Here is a 25,125-nt window from a genome sequence, read left to right as displayed (position 1 = left end):
CAATGGCACCACATGGAAGAGAATGTCACAAGACCTGAGAAAGAAAATAATTTCTTTACACCAGAAAGGTGAAGGCTACAAGAAGATCAGCAAAGCTTTACTTATCAGTCAGAATACTGTAGGCACAAAAATTTAAAAAAGATGGAACTGCAACCATCTCACAGAGACGTCCAGGTCGTCCACGGAAGTTAACACCTCGACAGGAGCGTCTTCTGATGAGAAGGGTTGAAGAAAATTGGTATGCAAGTTCACTGCAGTTATCTAAAGAAGTAGAAAGCCAAACTGTGGTGACTATTTCCCGTGACACAATACGGCGTACACTGCAGAGGAATGGCATGCATGGGTGCCGTCCACGAAAGAAGCCTCCCCTAAAGCTCAGGCACAAAAAAGCCCGCCTAGAGTTTGCCAGGGCCCATGCTGACAAAGATGAAGACTACTGGGACTCTATACTCTGGAGTGATGCGACCAAGATAAATGTTTTTGGAACTGATGGCTTCAAAACTGTATGGTGTCGCAAAGGTGAGGAATACAAAGAAAAATGCACGGTGCCTATGAAACAGGATTAAAAATGTTGCTGTAAAATGTTATGACTTTCATCAAAATTACTGTGTTTTTGTTCATTTATTAATTGTTTGGAGACCCCTTGTGGTGACATTAAGTAATTAGTGGGTCATTTGTCTTACTTGTGAAACCACGCCCCATCCCCAGCAGAGAAGTTTATCCGATGCTGAGAGGTGGTAGGTAAATGTGCTCTGGTAAAATGAGATTTCTTTGCAACTTAGTACTTGTTAATTTCACAAATTATATTAAGATTGAAGTTCAGTGATATTGTGAAACAAGATGTTAAGTGACTGTGATAGTATTTGATGAACTTTGTAGCGTTTAGATGCAATTTGCTCACCATGTGCATTGCATGGCTGACACCATCTTTTTTAATCAAACGCAAGTGAATCTCTCATTTCTTTTGCTCTTTTAGATGCATATGAGTGTAAATGTCCACTGTCGCCAAAGGATATATGTTTCTCCTTGTTGTATTACTGGTATGTTTGAATCTTGACTGTTAAAACTGTTCTATTGAGACCGATGCGTGCTGCGTCGTGTTCAGTTGTTTGTTTAAAGCAACAGCAGAGACGTTCATCCGATGCTGAGAGGTGATGCATATGAGTGTAAATGCCCACTGTCGCCAAATGATATATGTTTCTCCTTGTCTCTTTGTTGTGTTACAGTAAACAACGCATGAAACGCAGTTCTCGGTGTCCGCCTGTGACTTATGTGCTGTCGGATGAGAAGCGTTACACCTACAGTGAAACATGGTGGTGTCAGTGTCCTTATGTGGGGCTGCATGAGTGCTGCTGGTGTCGGGGAGCTGCATTTCATTGATGGCATCATGAATTCACAGATGTACTGCTCTATATTGAAAGAGAAGATGCTACCATCTCTCTGTGCCCTTGGTCGTCGTGCACTTTTCCAACATGACAATGATCCTAAACACACATCTAAGGCCACTATTGGATTTCTGAAGAAGAACAGGGTGAAAGTGATTCAGTGGCTCCTGATCTGAACCCAATCAAACACTTATGGGGAATTCTGAAGAGACAAGTTGAGCATCACTCTCCATCCAGCATCCAGTCTCTAAAAGAGGTCATTCTTGAAGAATGGAAAAAGATAGATGTTGCAAAAACTTAGAAGACTTGGTGCTGTCATTAAAAATCACGGAGGCCATACAAAGTACTAGATGTAGTAGTTTTTGTTGTGGGGCGTACTCATTTTTGCATCACCCTAATTTGAGTTAAACTGAAAAATGTGTAATCTAAGTTATATTATTAACCTTACTTTCATGTTATAAGTTAAACAGATGTGATATTAAACTTAGTCTTGTCAACATTTTGGAAATTGTTTTTGTGTTCATTGAGATATTGTTTAAAATGTTACTTTTCAAAGGGGGTGTACTCATTTATGCTGAGCACTGTATATAGACATTAAATAATCTATTATTTCACGAAAATATATAATATCATATAGCAGGCCAAATATTTATAAACAATGCATGCATAACTATAAAACCATATAAAAAGCCATTTAGAATAGTTTTAAATGGAGTATAACATATCGCACTGCTGTCACATAATGTTTTGCTTGAAAAATGCTTGTTCATGTTTATAGATGTACCCTGTGTCTCAATCTGCTCCCTAGTTCAGTAGTCAGGGCACTAACCAGGGAGTCGGCCATTTTAAGGGCTGTCTCAATCGCAGAATCCTTCCAGGGCACTGAAACGTTCGCTCCCTGAAAACTCCCACAATGCACCGTGAAAACCAGGGAGCATCGATGCTCACTATGCTCCCTTAACGGAAGTTCTGAAGCGCGAAACTTGAATCACGTGAGCCAACTCACTACACATAACGATACGCCATAGATGTTTTTAAAAATACAAACCGTTATTTTATTATATTTCAGCATAAACATACATCGCTAGACAGGTAATGAACATAATCTAGCTAACACTTATAATTTATTCACGGCTGAAATGTTGCACGTAAGCAAATAATTAATCATAATGTACTTTAAATAACATTACAAGTAATGTCAGAAAATATCAGCTCTGTTGTTCATAAATACCAGTAGTGATGTTGTACAATGAGGACGTTGTCACGTCGCCGGAAATAGAGTCATAAGTGTCCCAATGTGTAGTGAACCAGCATCTTTTACTGTCCTTACCAGTGCCCGAATTTGTGTACACGATATACTGATTCACGAGCTCGGGAGCTAGGGAACTGATTGAGACACACCCGTAGACTCTAGTGTTGAATACAGACTCCATAAATGTTGAATACAGCTGCTCTTGAGGGCCAAAAAAAAAAAAAAAAGATGCAGTCTGAACTAAGATTTTAGACCACAGGCATCAGACCAGAAGGCTTCAGTCGATTGCACATCTCACACCAATGTTGTTAAAACTCCCTCTTTCACACAAACACACACTACCTTCTTCATTACTGCCCATTTGTGAGATACAGGCATGTGTAAATTCTGCTTCTGGCTAAAGCCATAATCGCCACACACACTCAGCATGCTAAGAGAGGAATGGATTCAAAGCCAGAGGGCTTGCAGAGAGGCACAACTGTAAATTCTTGTCTGGTAAAATTATTCCCTATTTGCAGAGGCTAAACTGTGGCCATGTCTCTTAGGATATATGGCAAGGGCCAGGCCCTGCAGGGGAGGTTCATGAGTGAGAGGCGGCTCGACAGCAGCAGTGCTGGACAAAAGTAAATAACATTAGGACTAGGTGATTCTATAAATACTGGGCCAACTTTTGCACTAAATCAGAGAAACATTGTTACCAAGAGAAAGAGCAGGGTTGTTCTCACAGATTTATAACATTAAAGCAATGTTCCACAAGACCAAGTATATCTTTTTCTACTCTGAGAAGGCAGAGGCAATTTTAACTATAATTGCCGAATGCAATCAATCAATCAATCAATCAATCAATCAAATCGAAAACAAACAAATAAATAAATGATTTATTATTCAGCAATCATTGATTAATTACTGATTAATAAATACTTATTTGAACTTTGAAATTAATTGTTCTGAATGCTTAAAATCGAAGAGTAATAGTGGTCAAGATAGTTTACTGTTAAATCTTTCTTATTAATCATCAAGAAAAGTCAGCTATTTGATGGGTTTGTAACTGAGAACAAAAGAAAAAAAAAAATAATTGTGCTTGAATGGCTGCTATCTGTAATGCTTTTGGACAGACACATTCTCATTACAAAGTCACAAACACTTCTAATTAGTTTTTATGTGAAAACAGTGAATGATAATAATAAAACTCTGAAATGTTTGACATCAAGTAGTGTATGTCAAGAAGGTAAATTAATATGAACCTCTTATAATATTAAATATATTAACACTCATGTTTGTTGAAATTAACTTCTTTATGTTAAAGGTCCAAGAGACCCTAATGCTGCATGTTTGAAAATAATAACATTCAGTCATTCAATAGTAAGTCTTTTTCTCTCTCTCATCTCTTCCACAAACACTTAACAAATCAAAACTTACAGGCACGTACAATAATAAAGTCAGGCTGGATGGATGGATGGATATTTGGAATATTTGGATGGACGGACAGACAGGTATATACTGTGGATGGATGGATACTGCAAATAAATCAGTCAGAGAATGTTAGATAATTCATTGCATTTATTTGTTTTCTACCTGGGGTCTCTAAGAACTCAGATATACATAATGTAATATTTGTCATGTTGTATTATTTATTTATTTTGTTTATAAATAGTTTTCAAAAGATGATGAAAAATCATAAATAAACAATCTGATGCTTAAGTGCAAGTGTGTTTTTGAGCTAGTAAACAGGAGTCTCTCAGAGTCCAAACAGAACATGAGAGTTATTTTTCTGTCATTACTAATATTTTCTTGTGTACCCCTCCAGCAAATCTGCAGCACTAGAGGATCTGGCTTCATTTAAAGTCCTGGGTGTGTGAACTGTGTCCATGGTATCTATGCTAAATACAGCTATTTATATATCATTGCGTTCCTTTATCTGTGCAATAAGGGCAAACCTACAGCCAGCTGACAGGGGCCACATTTCTGGCACAGTTTTCAACAGCAGGGGTCCGAGCAACAGGACAAACTAAGCAGCCCTCCCACCCTCTGCAGATGAGAGAAGACAGTCCTAGCCGGCCCAGGCAGGGGGCAGCCCCGACCTTCTGAAAGAGATGGCAGGAAGCTTATGGCCTGCAGTGCTGCTGCCCACCCATCCTCCATCAAAAACACATCTAAACCTCCAAAATGTCATTCTCATATTCTTAAATGTTGTGAGTGACAGTCCTTTATTTCAGTAGTAACCTTATAAAAACTTCCTCATGATACATTGAAATTGTCACCACTTTCACACCTCAAGGAAGAGAAATATATAATAAAAAGACTACTCAAAAACGCATTACATTGACGATGACGGCAGGACATGCAGTTCAACATGAGACTGACGTATTAATCACGCCAAATGGACAGAAGTGCCGCTATAGAGAAAACGTAGACAGCAGAGTAATTTCCTCAACTTAAGGCCCTTGTGCACTTTGGCAACAGCGATATCGGGCTCACACAAAGAGCTGAAGAAGTAGAAGCAACATTTCCATAATGTTATTGACCAAGTGCCACATTTCTGTCTGAAGTGCAATGCACCCTCTGTTTTATTTGCATGTCTATTAGCTGGAATACCAATCAAATGATAGCGATGGTAGAAAAGGCAATTTTCAGCCTGAGTGCATTCCAAATGCTCATTGGTTTTAGGGGTAGAAAGGAAAGAGAACACATGAGGATCGGCTCTGAGATGCGGGAAAGGGCGTCACTGCAGTAAAGCATTCCTTTAATGAACGGTGCCTTAAAAAGCGCCTCGAGCCCAAGTAATCAAGCTACTCATCAAGTAAACGAACCACTGCTTGAAGTATAATTACTATACAAAAAAGTTCTTCAAATGTAATCATACGTTGCAGCGCTATATTCTTATTCTGTTGTGATGGTTTGTGTCTTTCTGCACGGATGCAAGAAAAAAAAGAGTACCTAATAGGACCGTACTAATGGATGCAAATGATCAAAAGTGGTGAGTTAAGTTAAAGACAGAGCAGTTGTAACATGAAGTTGTAAGCTGTAACTTTAGTGAATAAAAATCAAACTGTGCCATCAAATCAGTTATATTTTCATGGCACAAACTCATATCTGACACATTTACAATATAAACGTACCTTTTTAGGCACAAAGGCTTTGTGCTTGTTCAGTTTTGCAAACTAAACCACTGGTGAAAGCATTCATAATTAAGGAGCTTTTAACCTAGAGCTATTAAGTACAGTATAAATATATTCAGATGTAAATGGAGTGCTTAAATATATCTTGGTAAGGACTATTTAGGCTGCCGTTCAAAATTTTGGGTCTGTAAGATTTTTTATTTATTTATTTTTTATTAAATGAAAGCAGCTTATGCACACCAAGGCAGCATTAATTTGATCACAAATACAGTAAAACAGTACTGTGTATAAAATATGACCAAACTATAAAATGCATAGTTCTGACTCTAAACTCTAATATACAGCCCTCTTTGCTCCCCTCAGACTGTGAGTCTTTGTATTAGTGGTGGGAATTGTTAAGTCCCACTGTAGTCAATAATTTTATCTCTTAAATGGTAAGTTCACCCAAAAATGAAAATTATGTCATTAATTACTAACCCTCATGTTGTTCCACACCCGTAAGATCTTTGTTCATCTTTAGAAAATTTATTCATGCCTTAAAATAGCTTGAATGTAACCCTACACCATTGCCTAATTTAGTATTCGGGGATCTATGGATATGCTAATTAGCCTCGCCTCCACTCACTCACACAAGCTCAGAGATACACTTGGTCAACTTACTGAGGTAAATGCTGCACAATTGAATCACTCTTTACAACATTGGACACATAAGGGTAATTGCTTGACTATGTTATCAAACAGCACCAGGTTCCTGTTTGCCATCTCAGAGTCAGACAGCTGACTTCTAACAATCAGTATCCTTACAAATGCTTTGAACAACTCAGAATTTCAGTGGAGAAAGGCATATAGTTCATCAAAACATTGCAATATACATCATACACCTGCCATATTGCTAAATCCACACGACTTTTCATATCAACAGAAAAATATATCAGGATAACCTGGCTTCCCTCGAGACTCCCCTGCTGACATTATTGGTTACAAGGTAGTTTGTGACGTCACAGACACCAGCGATTTCAAACCACGGGTTTGAGACTGTCTTTTTTTCTCTGCAGTTTTAAGGAAAAATACTCAGCAATGGTGTTGACATATGAATTTGCACATGTTTGTCTTAAAGCATATTAAAAACACCACATAGACATATATACAATATTAAAAACTTGATTTTCACCACAGGGGGTCTTTAACTCCCTCGGGTCGGCGGTCACGCCGGCGTGATCACCGCGGTTTTTTTCTAACCAGTGTGAAAGAGACTCAAAATACTCCGTCAATGTTGCACATACAATTAAGAGCTATACACCATTTTAATCTGTGGAATATCTTCTTTTATTTGTGTACACTCAGAGTAAAAACAAAATGTTGTGCTTTTTGTAAAATAAAGAAAACTAACATGATGCGTGATCTCTCGTCTCCCTCTGAATGAAGTCCAATCTGATAGTTCTGTGAAAATGAACTGTAACTTAGTGAATACTAATCACAAAAAAATTAGACTTGTGTCTAAAGAAACGTTGAAATGTCAGGTTTTAAATCGTGTAAGTCAAATCGAAAACAAACATTCTGTGTTTATGTAATCTGTATGAAAAGAGAGCCATGTCAGAAGTCCGTGATTCAGCTCATTATCTGCTAATGCGACCACACCCACGGAGCCAGTGCTATTCAGACGCAAATTCTGAGTCAATACATGCATTCATCGTCTCAATCGTGTATTTATTGTCTTGAAAAGTGTTTTGAATAGCCATAGTTAACGATCTCTGGCCTCTGTTAGTTCAGTTATTTCCTGGATTGCCTATTCTTCTTTAGCATTGGCATTTGTGGACTAAAAGTGCACAGAGCGCCCTCCGGCTGCGAGTATGAATTGAAAACAGTATCCAGCGTTCACAGTGATGACAATAAATAATGAATAAATACTCCTCTGTATAGAAAATTGACATAAACATGAGAATCCATCAATATTTCTCCAAATGTGCATGCTTTTAAGCTAAAAAGCCTATATGAAATGCCATAGAGGTAACATAACTGTTCAGACACTTTGTATCATAGAAATGCATTATATTTTAATAATAGAATACCATTATTTTAAATTGTAATAATATTTCACAGTATTGCTGTTTTTTTCTGTATGTTTGATTTACATTATGATGAGCTTGAGACATGATCAACAGAGGGTTTTTTCACAGCCTACCTGACTGAAAGAGCTCATTATTATGCAAGTCATTTCAGGTCATTATTATGTGATTCTTTTGTCTTCTCAGGTGAGAATCCACCCATTATTCATGATTATTCACGCCTCCACGCATACTGTGTTTCTTGACCAAAGATGTTTTAGAAAATTTAAATCTCTCTATTGTTTTATATGAAGGAGTAGGAATGATAATTTTTACATAATTTTGAAGCAAAAACTCTAGTCTACAACCTCCAATAACCAGACGTCTTGTGAACACAGATTTAATATATATTTTTTGGCTTTATTTCAGTGACTTAAGTTTTTTGTTTTTTCAATAACCACGCATAAACGTTATTCCTTCAAAAATACAAACATGTACATACATGTTCCTTTACATATTATGGTAGCCTAGTTTGTGCTGAATACAGTGTAATGACACTTTTTCCATTAATATGTTTATGAACAACTGAAAAAAGCACAAATGTCAGGGCATGTCAAAACTTCTCCAGGCCCCAAATCAGCCTCAGACCCCTGAGGGTTAAGTGAATTTTTCTGCAGGTTACATTATTATACCAGTAGGTGGCAAAAAGTAATTTTCTTTATGATTGAGTCATTGAAACATTCACTCAAGCAACTCAGCAATTGGTTCAAAAGCACTGATTAGTTCAGGAACAAAACATCACCACTGTGTGTTGCCTGGAAGTGCTGCTGTTGCTTCGTTTGGAACAATTTTATAGTTGTTCTCAATCGATTTGACATATTTCTCCAAAGTAGGGCTGTCAAATGATTAATCGCGATTAATCGTATACAAAATAAAAGTTTGAGTTTGCATAATATATATAATATATATAATATATTATGCATATATATATTATGCATATATATAATATATTATGCATAATATATATATATATATATATATATATATATATATATATATATATATATATATATATATATATATACATATACTTGTAAATATTTCTCAAATATATACATGAATGTGTTTGTATTTATATATACATAATAATTACACACAGTACACCCACATATATTAGGCAAACTCAAACATTTATTTTGTATGCGATTAATCGCGATTGATCGTTTGACAGCCCTACTCCAAAGTACTGTAACTGTTCTCATAACAGTTAACACAGTGATCTAATCACACTCTTACCTTAGCCAAACAGTTCAACTTTACTGCAAAATAAAGCACTGAATTTTTTTCTAGTAATGCATTTATTAAAAGTAAATACTAACATCAAAACTACAGGAGTATTGTCTATTGATTTTAGAACATTTTCAGCTGTTGATGTACAAATACACTAACAAAAATACAATTTGCAATGTTTTTCGAACAGGTTTTGTTATATGGGTCATTGACAAATAAAGCTTCAAAAAATGGCATTTTAAAAAAAACGAACAGTATGTTTAAACAATATTCAGTTGTTAAATAACATTTCAAAGTGTTTAAATTCATTTTTTTACTTTTTTTAATCAGACGGTACAACCAAATATACAGTGGCATGAACAAAGTATGTGAACCCCTTGCAGAATCTGTGAAAATGAGAATTATTTTAATAAAATAAGAGGGATAATAAAAAATGCATGTTATTTTTTGTTTAGTACTGTCCTGAGTAAGATATTTTACATAAAAGATGTTTGCGTTTAGTTCACGAGACAAAACAATAGCTGAATTTATTAAAATGGCCCCATTCAAAAGTTTGTGAACCATTGAATCTCAATACTGTGTGTGGTTACCTGGATGATCTATGACTGTTTTTTTGTTTTGTGATGGTTGTTCATGAGTCTCTTGTTTGTCCTGAGCAGTTAAACTGAGCTCTGAGCTCTTTTGGTGAGTCCTGCTGTCTCTCCAAAGTAACCTTGTCAGTTGTCAGTTTTTCTTCAAACAAATCAGCTGCTATCCTTGTAGGACATTGTTCATTGTTTACATCTATTGATGTTTTTTTTCTTTTGATGGTAGGTGTGACTCCTGCATAAATAGAAGCAGCAGGAAAAGAGGGCGTAAAAACAAAGATACCCACAGGAAAAGCCAGACCAAGGGGAGAGATGGGACACATTGTGATGGTTTTGAGAGACATTGCACAGAGGATGCTTCTCTTCTTGACAGCAGTGGTAAGCATTTGTTCATGAAAGACTCATACATGGGTCCCATAGCAGTGGCGTATTTAAATAAATATGCAAATGACTACATCTCTATTCAGGCTTCTTTTCACTTCAACAAGGTTTCTAAATAACCCAGAGGACACAATTCGTTCCATGTGAATAAAACCACCTGTCAGCAACTTGAAATTAACATGTAAAAATTATTTGAAGTTGCCCACATATTTCACATACCTCTCCCTCAGATATGTGCCCACTTTAAAGGTTAACAAAATTATGTAATCAAAAAAAAAAAAAAAAAAAAAATAAAAAATGCAACGAGCCAGCAGTGCAGAAGGCTAATAAAGAAAGCAATGCTTTTAGATGTCAGTGCTCCCTTTATGTCCTCCAGTACCTTATTGACTCATTTCCCAACCAGGAGGATGGGAGAATTTATCCAAAATAAACAAAATAAATAAGATAGAGTCATGGCTCAATAAAACTGCACAACACTTGTTCTCCAGAGGCCACAATTTAGGTACATAAAGCATTTCCTCTGATACAATCAATGCGGTTGGCTTCCTCTTTTGCTATTTGAGGCAAATGTTTCCACGAGAGCCTTAAAGGCATCACGTTATTTGTTTTGTTTCATACACAAGTCATAAGCAAACAAGATCCTGGAATGAATCTTGATATCTAAAGACAGGTGCACACAATTTTATTTATGTTGTGACCAATGCCGTCACAACAATTCATCGAGCCAGGTGCAATGAGTAGGCAATAGCATGGAGGATCTTATGAGAGGGTTCTTGTCTCAGACTGCAAAATAATGGCAAATAATAAATAAATGAATAAATTAAAATAAAATTTAAAAAAGCCGGGAGTAAAAGTAAGTACAAGTAAAGCTCATTTGACAGCATTTGTGGAATAATGTTGATTGACACAAAATATTTTTGTTTCGTCCTGTTTTCTTTAATGGTGCCCTAGATTCAAAATTTGAATTTATCTTGGCATAGTTGAATAACAAGAGTTCAGTACATGGAAAAGACATACATTGAGTTTCAAACTCCATTGCTTTCTCTTTCTTATGTAAATCTCATTTGTTTAAAAGACTTCCGGAAAACACGCGGATCTCAACATAACACCGACTGTTACGTAACAGTCGGGGTGTACGCCCCAATATTTGCATATGCCAGCCCATGTTCCCAACATTATGAAAGGCATTAGACAAGGGCAGCCAGTAACGTCTGGATCTGCACAGGTGAATCAACAGACTAGGTAAGCAAGAACAACAGCGAAAACGGCAGATGGAGAAATAATAACTGACATGATCCATGATAGCATGATATTTTTAGTGATATTTGTAAATTGTCTATCTAAATGTTTCGTTAGCATGTTGCTAATGTACTGTTAAATGAGGTTAAAGTTTACCATCGTTTCTTACTGTATTCACGGAGACAAGAGCCATCGCTATTTTCATTTTTAAACACTTGCAGTCTGTATAATTCATAAACACAACTTCATTCTTTATAAATCTCTCCAACAGTATAGCATTAGCCTGTTAGCCACGGATCACAGCCTCAAACTCATAGAGAATCAAATATAAACATCAAAATAAATACTATACTCACATAATTCGAAGCATGCATACAGCATGCATGACGAACATCTTGTAAAGATCCATTTGAGGGTTATATTAGCTGTGTGAACTTTGTAAATGTGCTGTAATATAATCGAGAGCTCGTGTGGCAGGGAGCACGCGAATTAAAGGGGCAGCGCGCTGAAAAAATCAGTGCATAGTTAATGATGCCCCAAAATAGGCAGTTAAAAAAATGTATTTAAAAAAATCTATGGGGTATTTTGAGCTGAAACTTCACAGACACATTCAGGGGACACCTTAGACTTATATTACATCTTGTGAAAAAGCATTCTTGGGCACCTTTAAAAAACAACAACAACAACAACAACAACAACAACAACAAAAAACAAAAAACCCATAAATTTTATGTTTTTGTCATTTGAGGTACTTTTTTAAATTCTATCTAGCTTTATTTTTATTTTAGTTTTAGTTGTAGTAATTGTATTATTTCAGTTTTATTTCAGTTAGTTGCTGAGGCAACATTTCATCTAATATTTATATTTTATTTCGGTTAGTTCACAATAACAAGTAAAACTCATTTGACAACATTGGCATAATGTTGATTAGCACACAATATTTGTGTTTTTGTCATAGAGACGAACTCCGTGGTTCCCTCCTCTGGCCATCGGAGGGAGCCGTCTCCCGAATACTGATTCACACACACACACTACATTTCCCACAAGCCCGTGCCTTGGACTGATTGCCGCTACAGCTCATACCCATTACCCGGACTATAAAAGACTCACGCATACACCAGTACATCGCGAAGTCTTGTTTTGCCTTGGTGAACATTTCTGAGCGTTATTATCCTGTCTGACTGCCTGTTGCTGAACCTTTTGTTACCCGCCATTGATCTTCCGCTGCCTGCCTCTGACCCTTGCCTGGTATACTGTTCTGTGAGTGATATCTGCCTGTCCTGACCTATTGCCTGTTATTTGACCACGACTCTGCCTGTCCCTGTTATACCTGTCTGCTCCTGTTTTGACCTTGCCTGTACTACTACTCTCTCTTAATAAAAGCATGCAAATGGATCCCAGCCTTAGTAAAAAAAATATGCTTAGCAATTTTGTTTTTTATTCTATTTAGCTTTTTCAGTTTTAGTTGTAATAATTTTAGTACTTCAACTTTAACAGTTAGTTGCTGAGGCAACATTTTGTTTACAGTCTCATTTTCATTGTTTTGTGTTGAAGGACACTTATGCTGAAGTGTATTCTCCATTCCAATTGTTCTGCTGTTTCACTACCTGTGTTCAGTTCCTGTTTGCCTTTGTTTTCCTAAGCTCCCTCGTTTGTTTCCATATTTACCCTTGTTTATAAATACCCATATTTATCCTTGTCCTTATAGCGATTAATTTGCCTCACCTGTCCCTTGTTAGCCCCTTGTTATCTTGTGTATTTTTACCCCAATGTTTTCTGTGTTCATTGTCAGGTCTTGGTCTTACATGGATGTATTGTTGGTGTGCTCAGTTCTGCTTCCCTGGGTATTCCAGAAAGCAAGGTTAACTTACCACTACACATACCCTGAACTCTCGGTTGATTTATCCAAACCTTGAGAGTACAGTCAACCCAGAGTATGAAACTGAGAATTAATGGTGACCACGCAAAGACATTTTCAACCGAGCGCCAAATCCAGAAGTCACCGTAGAAACAGATGCTAAGAAGAAGCATGCCATACTTCTTTATTCTTATTTTGTTTAATGCCAAGTTTACAATTTTATTGCATATTGCCACCTACTAGGCAGTTGTACAATAATTTTTCAATCTTATATTTTAATCTTTAATTCTGCAAACAAGAATAATATTGTTTATTTCAATTGTAAATTAAAAAAAGACTGAACTAAAACAACAGTATGTGCTTGCAAACATAATATGATTCTACTGGCGAAAGGGGCTATAGAGAATTTAAAACTTAGACGGGGAGTTGTGTTCAATTTTAGGTCTATGGAGTCTGAGCCATACTCTTCAGACGTGCAGGTTCAAGATGCTAACCATCAAACTAATAGTGCAAACAGTTCAATTTGAGGATTGATTTGTGACTATATATCTGAAAGATGCATATTTCACGTTAAAATTTTGCCAGAAAACAGGAACTTTCTCAAGTTCGTTTTCGGGGGCAAAGCATGCCAATATTGAGTAATTCCTTTTGGCCTAGCTCTGTTCTCATGCACATTTAACAAGTGCATGATTCTCTCTTGCTTCTCTGTGACTCCAGGCCATCTGTGTATTCATTTATATCGATGACTGGTTGATAGTAGCCAAGTCGAAGGAACTAGTGGCACAGCATCAAAATGTTGTGCTTGCTCACACAAAGTGTTTGGAACTCAGGTTGAACCCCAACAGAGGTCCACTTTTCTAGGTGTAGTGTGGTATTTGACTACAATGCAGGCACATCTGTCTCCTGAATGTATCAGTTCCATTCCTAACTATGGTGAAAGAAACATCAGGCTAGGCCAGAAGCTCTCAGTTCTGCAATTCAGAGACTGTTAGGTCTCATGGCATCTTTCAGCTAGCATTATTCCACTGGGCCTGAAGCACAAGAGACCTTTCCAGTTCTGGCTCAAGAGGTTTCCGCCCTCTGTATCTTTCTGCCAGAGTTGTAAGGGTCACGCACCATGGGCTACATGCTCTTCAGCTCTGAAAGACGGCAGTATTCCTCAACAGAGGCCTGGCACTAGGGGCACTTGCTGTTGCAAGTCTATCATAGCGAACGTCTTCCTCTCTGGCTGGGGTGCGGTTCTCGATGGCCAACCAGAATTGTCGCTTATGGGGTTTGTCTTGAGATGTTTGTCTTTTAAGTTGTCTTGAGATGAGAACAGTGTTTCTAGAGCTGAAACACTTCCATTACATTCCGCACAGACAGCACTACAGTAGTCTGTTACATCAATCACCAGGGCAAACTGTTTTCACACCCCCTTTTTAGGCAGGCACAGCAGATCCTGCTATGTGCAGAAAACAAATTTCTATCTCTGAGAGGCTCTTTACATTCACAGGGCATGCAAACATGTGGGCAGATATCCTGTCAAGGCAGGGGCTAAGGCCCGGGAAATAGTGACTCCATCCACAAGTAGTGGAGTCCATATGGCAGAGAAAGTGGACTTGCTCCCTTCTGAGGAGACGACCCACTGTCCCCTCTGGTTCAACCTCACACCTCCAGCTCCTCTGGGGATGGATACCATGGCACAGATGTGGCCGACGCTGCATCTGTATGCTTTTCCTGCCATAGCTCTGCTTCCAGGGGTTCTAGCTATGGTTTGCCAGGACCGAGTCTACCTTCTCCTAGTGGCTCTGTTCTGGCCAGCCCGAGTATGGTAGCATTCCAATGGAGATTCCGGTTCAAGGAGATATTCTGTCTCAAGTGCAAGGTATTATACCGCCCCAATCTAGATCCCATCTAGATACTTTAGGTCTGGCCCCTGAGGGGTACCAACTCATAGACTCTAGGCTCTCAACCAAGGTTATTGAGACAATTCTGAGTTCTAGAGCCCCTTCCACCAGGAAGCTGTATGCCCTAAAATGGCAACTCTCTGACATATATCATAGTGCGAGCAGCACCACCTGAACTCTGTCAACTGCCCTGTTGGTTCAGTGAATGAGTTTCAAGAACGGCTTTCAGTTGGTTTGACCCCAGCTACACTAAAGGTCCATGTGGCCCTTCGAGGGAGAGGAGCTTATTATAAATGGTAACATAGGCTCAAGACTGAACAATAAAGAATGGAAAAAACCCACTTAAATAGGGGAAAACACAGGTGTCACACATCAGGCATAATGAGTGGTACTGTTCAGCAGGAGCCTGGTGAGAGGCGCCACCTGCCGACCAGGAGGAAAACAGCAGTCTAGTGATGAGTTCTTACAAAAACAAACAGACAAGTAAAACTGTCTGGAGGCCAGGTTGAGTTCCAGGCTGGATATGCCATAATAAGAGACATCTAAACTTCTCAGAGCTGGATGACTGTTTCATTGTTTAATTTCACAGAATGAAATGCAACCAATAAAACAACCAGATGAGTGTGTAACGGTCTGGATGATATAGGCTGAATATAGCATATTAATATGGATTACAATCAAATGTACATTTAAAAGAATCTTGAGATTATCACTTGCAAACACACTTTATCCATTTGTACATAGTCAGAAGAAAGGTAGAGAAATGGAAACTACTGTCTGCTAAACGTTTCCCCCGGAATTATTTTGTTGCTGATTAGGGCTGTGACGGTAGGCATGACAACCGCGCCACCGCGGTCGTGAAATTTCCACCGCGGTCGTGGAGTGTCACCGGCGGTAGTGTGACGTCTTATATAATATATATTTATATATCTCAGAGATCACGTTAACTGAAAATTTTCCGTCTTTGGTGGAATTTGTTCAGCAGTGACGGAAAAAATCTGCAGCCCGTCCGTCATTTCAACAGATTATGTAGTTGTATGTAAACTTGTTGTAATTCCCACTCCTGTCCAGTAGGTGGTGAGTGCGCTCCAGTGTGGCAGCAGAGCGCGAGTTCAGTCTCCAGAATAAAATGAAAACGATGCGCTTGGTTACACACAGACGAGCACCCAGTCTAAGTAAATTATATAATGATAAAGTTACTTATGCATGCTTACTTAATTAAGATTTTTATTTTTCTTGCTGACTATAAGTTTATGGTCAACGAATGGCTTTTCTGAGGTATAATGTTAGGTGACATTGGCAACACTGACTGAACTGACGTGATACAGATTTCGGTAAGCTACTGTATCTTTCAACATATTTTTTTATTTTCATTCATGTTTATTTCGTTCTGTACAATAGTAAAGCGGAAAGGATGATCGCATTCACTCACAATCCGTGACAAGTGTTAAAGATGAAAACTGAAAGTGACGCAGCTAGTCTTTGATCAACTTTCTTTTCATAGTATAAATAAATGCAAGCCTATGCCTATTTGCTTATCCTGTAAGTTCGTGAATAAAATCTTATCATTAAAATATAAAAATTAAAATGACGGGTAATATTGATTGGATTTTTTTTACGATCCTGTCTATTAAAATGACGGCGAAACGCAAGTCTAACGCAACCTCTAATATATATATATATATATATATATATATATATATATATATATATATATAAACCCCCCCCCGGACCCCACCACCGGCGGTTGTTGGTGATTTACCACCGCGGTAGTAAAAATTTGCCACCGTCACAGCCCTATTGCTGATGCAGACCTGTAATCTAAGGGATGCCTTGGTAAACGCAAGATCCGAGCCACAAGATACTTTTGTTCCGTATGACTTTCTTCCCTCAAGAAGGAAAAAGGAGCAGAACTTAATTTGAAACTCCTGATAGTGGCAATGGCAATTTATTTGTATAGCACAATTAAATACAATCTATGTTGTCAAATGTGCTTTACAATAGCTAAAAACACAGTAAAACACAATAAGTAAAAAGACAAAAAAATTATTTAGCAATAAAACACATACACAGAAAATTGTAAAAACATACCATAAAATGGACTAAAAATGGTGCTTCAGCGTAAAAGATAACAATAAAAGACAAAGTAAGGGTGCTTCAACATGTATTATATGCCTTATCAAACAAATATGTTTTCAGCTTAGATTTAAAAACAGATAGAGATGGAGCCTGTCTAATTGAAATAGGCAAATTATTCCAGAGTCTAGGACCAACTACAGAAAAGGCACGGTCCCCCCTACATTTTAACCTAGATTTAGGGATAGACAGGAGTCTCTGATTAGATGACCGGAGTGCTCTTGTTGGATGGTGTGCAGTCAAAAGGGTGGAAAGGTAAGGTGGAGCCATTCCATTTAGAGATTTATAAATGAGAAGTAAAATTTTAAATCCACTCTGTAGTGTACTGGTAACCAGTGCACTAGTGCATGTACTGTACACGTTGGGACATTTTATTCACAGCTCGCTCCTGAACATATTGTCACAGGACGCAGATATCTGACTCTCATCCCTCGAGAAGACAGCCAGACAGGAGAGGAGCTTATTAATGATGCGCTCACATGAATACAGCCAGCCCCCTCAAGAACTGACTGAATGTGCTCCACTCCGCTCCCAAACAAACAACACAGAGACGGTGTGAATCGTCCTTGCAATATAGCTGAGGCACGGCATTACACACTCTCTATGTTCTGATTCCTGTCATTATACAGTCTACCCACTGTCACTAATGTCATTCACGCAGTTTTACAATTTTGTTGTTTTTCACAGACATGTGCTCAACAAACATACGGCTTCTGAAGACAAAGAAGCTGACAACATTCAATTCCGACGTCTATGTATGGTCTCGGTGATGCATCACACTATGTCACGACGTCCATATGTTCGGTCAATCATAGATTGGCATGTATAGAGGGCGGCGTGCTTCAGGCACCGGCTTATGCAACGTGTTCCCATAGCATCAAACCATGACGCAATGTTGAGTTCCACTTGAAAAGGAACAATCAATTAAGTTTCTATCACTTAAAATGTCTGGCTTTGCTCATTTTTGCAGATGTACTGTAGCTGATTCTTTCCACAGTAAATGTTTATCCCAGTGGAGCTACAATAATTTTATCTAACAGGGGACTAAGTAAGAGTCTTATCAAAGGCCTTTGCTTTAATTTAACTTCTTCTGTCTCAGTAAAGTGCCAGTACAACAAAGATATTTCAAATTAAAATGCAAATAGCACAGCTATTACAGTACAGCGGATAATTAAGCCTAAACAAAGCAAAGATCAACCAAAGATCAAGCTCTTACAACCAAAACACTTTTCATCAACTAGGTCTGATCGATATAGGTTTACCAGTAGGGGGTTTGAATAATTATTATTCATAATTAATTCATTTTTGAAAAACCAAGAAAGCAATATTTCTGCAAATTTTATCAATATCTATCAAACCTCTTTATGATGAAATCTTTGTTTTTTGATTAAATGTTACAAAGTCATGGATTATACCTACAGCCACTAATCATGCTGCACTAAAATCTGCAGCATATCATATAATAAGCACACAAACAGACACAATTGTGCCAAAAGTACTAAGCAAAATGTGAACTTATATTATAGATCATAAAGGCAGCATAAAAATAACAAGAGTCTGACCTCTGCTGTTCTGTGTATTGGTTCACCAGGACACATTGAATATATTATCTCATTGCCAAACAAAACAATTGCAAGGACAATAGTCCAGCTGAATAATTTATGCTATGCTGAACCATCACAGCAACTTCACCAGGTTCTCGTTTCCTGCAGAGTGCTCTGACAAAGGGCTTTGCTGAAGAGAGAACAGGCACGAAACATCTGCTAAGACATCTGTTTGCAGGCCCCGTCGTGCCCTGACTCCGCGGCCTGCTGTAAGCCCACGCTATCACTCCAGTAATGACACGTCCCAGTGATCCTGCGCTGCAGAGAGCCAGGGTCAGCCAGGGCTGCACTGAGGTCTTCTGTCATGGGCAGTACTCTTAAATACAGTAGTTTCGGTTTCAGCACCATGGACAGCTGCACATACACAGTTTACTTTCAGCACCATGGACAGCGCACACTATACGTTTTAGATTTGCTTGATGCTACAGTCTACATTGAATTTTAAATACAGCAAAACAAATAACTTCTTTAAACTGTAAGACATTTGATTTCAGAACCATGGAGAGCACCACAGCTAAATGCACGTAGGTGACTTTGAGCACCATGGACAGCACACACTGTTGCTTTTAGACTTGTGCAAATGTACACTGTCATCAGTGCATAATTTTGTTTTAGGATGCAAATACTTTAAGTTATTCTAAATTTCATAAAAAAAAAAAAAAATAGTTATGCCATTTTTTTTCATCATTTAAAAAAAAAAAATCTGAAATGGAACATTTTTAATTAGCATCGAGGTCGTCCAAGTACAGGCATCATAGATGTTCAAAAACAGTAATTATCTTTCGCTCATTCACTGTAGCCTGATGTGATTTCTTTCTTGTTGTGAAAATTATCAGCATAATTAAAAGTATTTGCCTTGAAAGTAAAGCTGGACCACCTGAGAACTAAAGATATGAGATTCTATTATTATTTTTTACTGCTGAAGCAAAACTCTAATATGAAAAGGAAAAAGGATACTCTTTTATTGATTTATGAGTTTCTCCATAACCACTGTGGAAATGAGTTAATGACTGCACAGTCAAGCAAAATGATGCAATATAACAATCTATTTCTCTCCACTTGTCTAACTGCCCTATGTCATTCATTGAGACTGTCCTGACTGAATTAAAATGAAAGTGTCCTGTTGTCGATAGGGGCACAACTTTAGTTAACGCTCCTATGGGTCGTATTTCAGGAAAGTGACAAAAGACCTATATGGGCGTATTGGTTGGAGGACATGTTGCATTCATTCATTGCACCCCCTGATTACTTTCTGGATGATCTATATAAAGTTGTTTTTTGATGAGAGTCTAAAGTGTTAAAATCTTAAGAAGGTTAGAGTGTCACAGTATAAGAGACACTGTTGAAGATACTTACCACTTCCAGGGTTTTCTTGAGAAAACGGGTTCCCACCTGGGTTCAGGGTCACTCCAAAAGTCTTATTCCCAAATGGGGCATCACAGGGATCCACATAGAGAAGAGAGCCACCAAACCCCACCTCTGCCAGCAGAGAGAGCTGTGGAGAGACGAGCAAACTCTAAATGCAAGGTCAACAACTGTTCGAAAGTTTGGGGGCAGTAAGATCTATTAATGTTATTGGAAGAAGTCTCTTATGTTCAACCAAAGCTGCATTTATTTATAGTACTTATTTGAGTAATTACAATGTAACTACGGCACTGTAAAATAAAGTGTAACCGTGTTTTCTATTTTAATATAAAAATTACAATTTTAATACATTTTAAAATATAATTTATTCCTGAGATGGTAAAACAGAATTTTCAGCTGCAAAATATAATAATATAATATATATAATAGAATCATTTTCACTGGTGGTTGTAGACCTTTGGACCCCACAGGTCATGAATATAACATTTGGTACTGTGCTTCTCTCAAAAAAAAAAAAAAAAAAGAAAGAAAAAAGAAAAAAGTGCATTCCAAATAGTTTGTGAGTGTCAGTGAGTCAAAGTCTCTTGAGGTTACTAGTTCTCTCTGGCCCCTGGTGTGGGTGGACAATATCACAACAGCAAGAGTAATTAATGATTCTCCCTGTGCCATCTCAGTCTGTGTGAGTATCTGAGTGTGTTTGGTGTAACAGCTGGGAGTGCTGGGCAGCTCTTCTCACTAGAGCTTCCAACTGCTCTGCCAAATTAGCCAAACCACAGTATCTATCACATCAACTCAACTAGTCACGAATGGAGGAATACAAATTTCTTTAATAAAGCTGCAAAAACCACAATATAACATGGCATATTTATACAGTGGGTACGGAAAGTATTCAGACCCCCTTAAATTTTTCACTCTTTGTTATATTGCAGCCATTTGCTAAACTCATTTAAGTTCATTTTTCCCCCTCATTAATGTACACACAGCACCCCATATTGACAGAAAAACACAGAATTGTTGACATTTTTGCAGATTTATTAAAAAAGAAAAACTGAAATATCACATGGTCCTAAGTATTCAGACCCTTTGCTCAGTATTTAGTAGAAGCACCCTTTTGATCTAATACAGCCATGAGTCTTTTTGGGAAAGATGCAACAAGTTTTTCACACCTGGATTTGGGGATCCTCTGCCATTCCTCCTTGCAGATCCTCTCCAGTTCTGTCAGGTTGGATGGTAAATGTTGGTGGACAGCCATTTTTAGGTCTCTCCAGAGATGCTCAATTGGGTTTAAGTCAGGGCTCTGATTGGGCCATTCAAGAACAGTCACGGAGTTGTTGTGAAGCCAATCCTTCGTTATTTTAGCTGTGTGCTTAGGGTCATTGTCTTGTTGGAAGGTAAACCTTCGGCCCAGTCTGAGGTCCTGAGCACTCTGGAGAAGGTTTTTGTCCAGGATATCCCTGTACTTGGCCGCATTCATCTTTCCCTCGATTGCAACCAGTCGTCCTGTCCCTGCAGCTGAAAAACACCCCCACAGCATGATGCTGCCACCACCATGCTTCACTGTTGGGACTGTATTGGACAGGTGATGAGCAGTGCCTGGTTTTCTCCACACATACCGCTTAGAATTAAGGCCAAAAAGTTCTATTTTGGTTTCATCAGACCAGAGAATCTTATTTCTCACCATCTTGGAGTCCTTCAGGTGTTTTTTCATGTGTCTTGCACTGAGGAGAGGCTTCCGTCGGGCCACTCTGCCATAAAGCCCTGACAGGTGGAGGGCTGCAGTGATGGCTGACTTTCTACAACTTTCTCCCATCTCCTGACTGCATCTCTGGAGCTCAGCCACAGTGATCTTTGGGTTCTTCTTTACCTCTCTCACCAAGGCTCTTCTCCCCCGATAGCTCAGTTCGGCCAGCTCTAGGAAGGGTTCTGGTCATCCCAAATGTCTTCCATTTAAGGATTATGGAGGCCACTGTGCTCTTAGGAACCTTAAGTGCAGCAGAAATTTTTTTGTATCCTTGGCCAGATCTGTGCCTTGCCACAATTCTGTCTCTGAGCTCTTCAGGCAGTTCCTTTGACCTCATGATTCTCATTTGCTCTGACATGCACTGTGAGCTGTAAGGTCTTATATAGACAGGTGTGTGGCTTTCCTAAGCAAGTCCAATCAGTATAATCAAACACAGCTGGACTCAAATGAAGGTGTAAAACCATCTCAAGGATGATCAGAAGAAATGGACAGCACCTGAGTTAAATATGAGTGTCACAGCAAAGGGTCTGAATACTTAGGACCATGTGATATTTCAGTTTTTCTTTTCTTTTTTTAAATCTGCAAAAATGTCAACAATTCTGTGTTTTTCTGTCAATATGGGGTGCTGTGTGTACATTAATGAGGAAAAAAAATGATTTTAGCAAATGGCTTCAATTTAACAAAGAGTGAAAAATTTAAGGGGTCTGAATACTTTCCATACCCACTGTATATAGACTTACAGATTTATACAGATTTCCTCTTGTTTAAATGTATTCATGTTTGGTGTGTGTGTGTACTATATATTTTACTTTATAAAATGGTTAGTTCCTGTCCTTGATTCTGATTGGTCAATAGCTGTGATTCATTCATGATAAAACACGGCTATGACCGCTTCAACCAACGGTTCTGTGTATCACTACACAACACCCTTAGCAACCACTCTTAGCAACGTAACCTGTATGTTCTCAATTGACCCTTCGCCGGGACTTTGATTGACAGACGATCTAACCAATCATAATGTCGAATCTGCCATTTTGTCCAACAAAGCAGTCAGGAGTTAGAAGATTAACCTCAGTGGCCTTGAACTTGAAAAATTGTGTGTACTTATGTCTTTCCGCGTTTGAAACAACATTCCTTCTCATGTTAATTCATGTTTATTTGATGCTATAATTTAACTAGTAAGAAGAGATGATTGCTCACGAGCTGCTTGAGCTGAGGCGCTACAACAATTTGTCAAGACACATTAAAGAGCCACAAAACAGTTTTTATTGTTAGAATTTCTTTAAAAAATTACACAATTTGAAAGCTAGGACTTTGTTTAATAGCATAAGTAACCTGTTCTGTCTTGTTTGTCAATGTGTTGTCAGTGTCCTCTTTGCTCCGCGATGTATTTTTCACTCTGTGTGGCGTGACAGCACCACGGCTTTTCAGGCAAAGCAACAGTAACTAAGGGAGGCAGGTCTTTGTGAAGGGTCAATTGATATTGTTCATTGAAGCTTACTGTATTATGTAGAAGAGTATTGTGAGAAAAAGATCGAGTGAGCGAGTTTATTACCTGCATTCAGATTTAGCCTTTTCCTTCAGGTCAGTCCTATGTTCATAATAAAAAAATCTGTTTAAATGTCCGATGTATTATCTTGTCCTTTTAACAGTTAAGGGGTTTTACTGTGACTGACAGCGCTAGTCAAAGCATTTGTCAGTTGCGTCTTGTTCCGTTTTCAAAACGTCTTTTCAATGTAAACGTCTTCACTACTGACTGACACACTCATAAAGACAGTCTTTGCTGCCATCTAATGGTGTAATAATGTAACTTCTGTTGCTGTTTGCGGTCAGGGACTATTTTTTACAGCAGAAGGAAGGCTTTTAGAAAAAGTTAATTTAATGACTTTGCGCAGATACATATTCCTGGCTTTAATATCTGTATTGTGTGGTAACTGTTTTGTAAAAGCAATAAGCTTTGCTTCGCGCCGTGACTTAACAATACAGCACAGCCTCTCATACCTTATTGCTTACACACACACACACACACACACACACACACATATACACACACACATATATATATATATATATAGTGCTGAGCATTATAAAATATGAGGCATGTGGCGTGTAAAACAAACTAAGATCAAATAACAATTATCTGATATATTATCTGAAAATAATATTTTATTGAAGTCATTTAATTCAATCAATATTGCTAGTTTATTCAAAAAAAAGTTGGAAATATTATTTTATATTGTGTATTTAGAGTGTGTACAGAGATGTTTTTAATAGATAAAGAAGGTTTTAAAACTCTCACTTATTACATAATGCCATTAAACATGATACATTACTTAGTTTTTTTTTTTTTTTTTCAACTGCTTACACACATTTTTAAAACTTTGCCTCTTTTTATTTTTTTTTTTTTCAAAACTTTACACACAAATCCAAGAACTGCACACACAAAATGCCTCACATCTCTTTGAAAATGAAGCACTGCATTCTAAATATCACAAACACATCTCAAAAGCATTGTCTTGCATTGCAAACAATGAAAACTGAGTTGAAGGCTGAGAATTAGTGTATGCTTTTGCAGATTTGGTGTATGGTGATGGTGTAAAGTTTCAGAAATTGTGTGAGAAATTTTGTGTGTAAGCAGTAGAAATAAACTGTAAGATGGGTTGAAATGACATGAAGGTAGATATGTTCATAATGTTAAAAAAAAAAAAAAATTGCATATCCACTGCATATCCACTGTTAGTAGACAAATGAAATAAAATAGGGAGAGTGAAAAGAGTTAATTTTCTAAAAGTCCACAGGGCCAAAAGTGCCCATAGTTGAACAAACGCCTACATAAAAATCAATGATCTCAATGTAGTGCAAATAATTTCCAGCTCGACTAAATTTGAACTGCATACTACTTCAGCGTAAAGAATGAGGATGTTGCCACTTTACATGGCAGAAGACATTTATATCATCTGAGTCACTATTCAAAGGTCCCTGTTTGCCTTGAACATATAGTTGACAATCTCACTGTGACTGCTAATGGCGGCGTATACCATATGCACAGCGGCACATCATTTATGCTGATCGCGCCAGCCGTGTCAGCGGTTAGATTGTGTGTCAAACAGACTTGCACATTTGGTGCGAAGGCAGATGCACCACTGGGTGTTGTGCAAATGAAACTCCCTAGCACCTGACATCCATATGAAAAGTCAGCCAGAACCCGGTCCCTATGCACGATAAAGATAAACA

General features: G+C 38.0%; 1 protein-coding gene across 1 annotated transcript in view; it reads right to left on the bottom strand.

The window, feature by feature from the left end:
* The window catches only part of LOC125256188 (inactive N-acetylated-alpha-linked acidic dipeptidase-like protein 2), a 386,031-nt gene that overhangs the window by 140,146 nt on the left and 220,760 nt on the right, over positions 1-25,125 (bottom strand). The window contains 1 exon segment of the mRNA XM_048171943.1: positions 20,142-20,280. Within this exon segment, the coding sequence (XP_048027900.1) occupies positions 20,142-20,280 (139 nt within the window).

The sequence above is a fragment of the Megalobrama amblycephala genome, linkage group LG21, assembly GCF_018812025.1.
Source record: "Megalobrama amblycephala isolate DHTTF-2021 linkage group LG21, ASM1881202v1, whole genome shotgun sequence".
Taxonomy (NCBI): Eukaryota; Metazoa; Chordata; class Actinopteri; order Cypriniformes; family Xenocyprididae; genus Megalobrama; species Megalobrama amblycephala.
Note: the sequence above shows the minus strand (reverse complement) of the source record. Positions and strands in the feature narration are given on the sequence as shown.